This window comes from Panthera pardus, unplaced genomic scaffold (assembly GCF_024362965.1).
Source record: "Panthera pardus isolate Hobbes unplaced genomic scaffold, ASM2436296v1 HiC_scaffold_3, whole genome shotgun sequence".
In the NCBI taxonomy this organism is placed as follows: domain Eukaryota; kingdom Metazoa; phylum Chordata; class Mammalia; order Carnivora; family Felidae; genus Panthera; species Panthera pardus.
In genome coordinates, this window is record NW_026526876.1 from 47,353,158 (window position 1) to 47,356,036 (window position 2,879).

A 2,879-nucleotide genomic window follows, 5' to 3' on the forward strand; every position below is an offset into this window, starting at 1 on the left:
GTAAGAAGAAATTGAGGGTATAAACAATTTCCTTTGCTTCTTTTGGATCTGATGAATTTGTGTTTTTATTTAAGCTTATTAACATTAAGATTTGTTATTGGTTTAGAGATAAAATGACTTGTTGTTACCTCTACAACACCAAGAAACAGTTCTTTGTTGAACTAAGAAAATAACATCTATTTAAGACGGCTTTTAACACCCTTGAATTAACATTGAATTAAATAAATATCAATGGACTTACTTTAGACAATCCAAGGAAACACAGAACCAAAATATTGACCCTTATTAGACATCCTGATAATATGAATCCCATAATAACATTTTCTATTTTATTTATATCTAGTTAGCTCCCAATTCACTCAATATTAGGAACCCTTTGAATGGTTTGATGAAAATTTGCTTGATATTATTTTCATCTAATTAATTATGCCTAGTAAATATAATTTTGTTATACTTTCTCATAGGAACCATTTCTTGATTTTGTATGAAAATGCTGGCTTTTTCAATTCCATTTAAAATTTGTTTCTTCAGTTTCTGGGGGGAAATAAAAAGCTTATATCTGCTACACTGCTAGCAAGTAACTAAGGGAGGGTGATTTAAAAAAGCATCAACTAGATAATTATTCACATAGTAGAATAAAAAAAGAACCAATCAGTAAAATAAAGAATTAAATATACTGCCTGTTTTTATTATCTTTAGGTCCTTATCTTGCTTCCCAGCCTTTGGACAGCTCTCTACTCTCCCAGCCAAATTTAGTTGCCCCTACAAGTCAATCTTTGATTACTCCACCTCAGATGACAAATACTGGAAATGCTAATACTCCATCTGCCACCCTAGCATCTGCAGCAAGTAGCACTATGACAATGACTTCAGGTGTTGCCATGTCTTCTTCAGTTGCCACAGCTAATTCAACTTTGACCACAACTTCAACTTCATCTTCATCATCCTCCAACTTGAGTAGTGGAGTACCATCAAATAAACTACCCTCATTTCCACCCTTTGGCAGTATGAACAGTAGTGCTACAGGATCCATGTCTACACAAGCGAGTACAGTTCAGAATGGCCAGCTAGGAGGGCAACAGTCATCAGCTCTACAAACAGCTGGGATTTCTGGAGAATCATCTTCACTTCCCACTCAGCCACATCCTGATGTGTCTGAAAGGTACCTTTTTTAAATATACTATTGTTCACAGAAATGTAAATACATTGTGAATGAACACAGAATTTTTTGGTCTTATCCTTGAAATTTTAGTTTTTGTTACGTTGATTATTTTACTTATAAAAGTATGATGCAGGGGTGCCTGGGTGGCTCAGTCAGTTGAGTGTCCAACTTTAGCTCGGGTCATGATCTCACTGTTTGTAGGTTTGAGCCCCATGTCTGGTTTTGTGCCGTCAGCATGGAGCCTGCTTCAGATTTTCTGTCTTCCTCTCTTTCTACCCCCCCCACTGCTTGCATGCATGCTGTCTCTCTCTCTGAAATAAACATTAAAAAAAATTATAATGCAGACTTCATAAAGCCTTTATCATAGCATCCTAAAATTTCAGTGTGGGAATTAAGACCTTGAAAACCATTTAGGTCAACTGTCCTGTGATGTTTTGAATCTCTTCTGTGACATAATTGTCAAGTAGATTTGCCTTTGCAAATCACTCCCAATGATATAGTAGTTCCTATTGAACTAGTCTGTTCAGAACTTATTAAGAGTCATAACCAAGATTTGAATCTTAGCTCTGCCATTTTCTGGCTGTCTTACTTTAGGAAAGTTGTCTAAATTTCTGAGCATGTTTCTTTAATGTAAAATGGGAGCAGTAGGGTATAATGTACATTAAGTGCTTTATACAGTGTTTTCCAAACATATGAGTTATTTATAGTGACAACAATGATGATGGCAGCTCTCTATTCCTTTTATGAAGGTTTTGAATGAGCTTCCTTTTGATTTATAGATTAGGTTAGCCGGAGCTTGGTAATAATCTTTCAGCTACCTAGATGCATTTGGCTCAAAGTTAAAAAACTCATTTATGTAAGTAAAAACAAACCATTAATTACCTAGATGGATCCATTCATCTTGAATATCTAAATAGATTTGGGGTTTTTAAAAAATCGTATCACCATCAAAGAACGAAGCTTGTTCACCATTAAAATTATGAAGTGTGAAGTGGATTAGTATAGTCTAAAAATGTAATAGAACATTGACTAAGTTTGAAAACCTGGTTCCTTTCTGGTCTAGCTGTGCTTTGTGATTTTCAGCAGCCCATTTAACTTCCCTTTGTCTCAGATTTCTCACTAAAGCACTAAGCGCTCTGGCATTTCTGATATTCTGTGGTTTTAGGAATACTTTTCCCTTTTTTAATTCAAGACCTCTTAATGCAAGCATCTTTGTATACCATGAAATTGTGTGCACAATGTTTTACTATTCTCTTTGGTAAGAAAGAGATGTCCCTTAATTTTTAGACAGGCTCTCTGACACCACCAGAAAAAAGGGAGAGGATAAAGTATTTAGGGATCAAGAGGATTCCTTAGTAAGACCAAATATTTTTGTCACTGAAGTGTTCTGAGGTATACCCTGATGTTTAAAAATATATATATTGGCTAAAACACTTTCACCTTCTGGATCTACTTTTTAAATCATCTATTCCCTGTAGTTATTAACTATATGTACCAGGCCTCTTTAGAAACTAGTGTGTTAAACTGAACCAACTTGATGGGAGTAATTATCTATAGGACTAATTTTCCAAAGAAGAACATTGTTTAGAGTAGCGAAATTATAAGTCTACTTGTTGTAAAGCTGTTCAAGAAGTAACTTGGCAAGTTTTGTGAGTGAAAATGTAGTGCTCAAGTGCTTTAAAAGGTTATAACAAAGACAAATGAATTTTTTAAAGTT

General features: G+C 34.7%; 1 protein-coding gene across 2 annotated transcripts in view; it reads left to right on the plus strand.

Moving 5' to 3' along the window:
* Positions 1 to 2,879, plus strand: part of MED13 (mediator complex subunit 13) — a 109,127-nt gene that overhangs the window by 88,240 nt on the left and 18,008 nt on the right. For both annotated transcript variants that reach the window (XR_002075509.2, XM_019431058.2), the window contains exon 20: positions 700 to 1,162. Coding sequence is in view for 1 of the 2 variants with exons in the window: in XM_019431058.2 (XP_019286603.1) it covers positions 700 to 1,162 (463 nt within the window). In the remaining variant the exon portion in view is untranslated. The remainder of the gene's footprint in view (positions 1 to 699; positions 1,163 to 2,879) is intronic.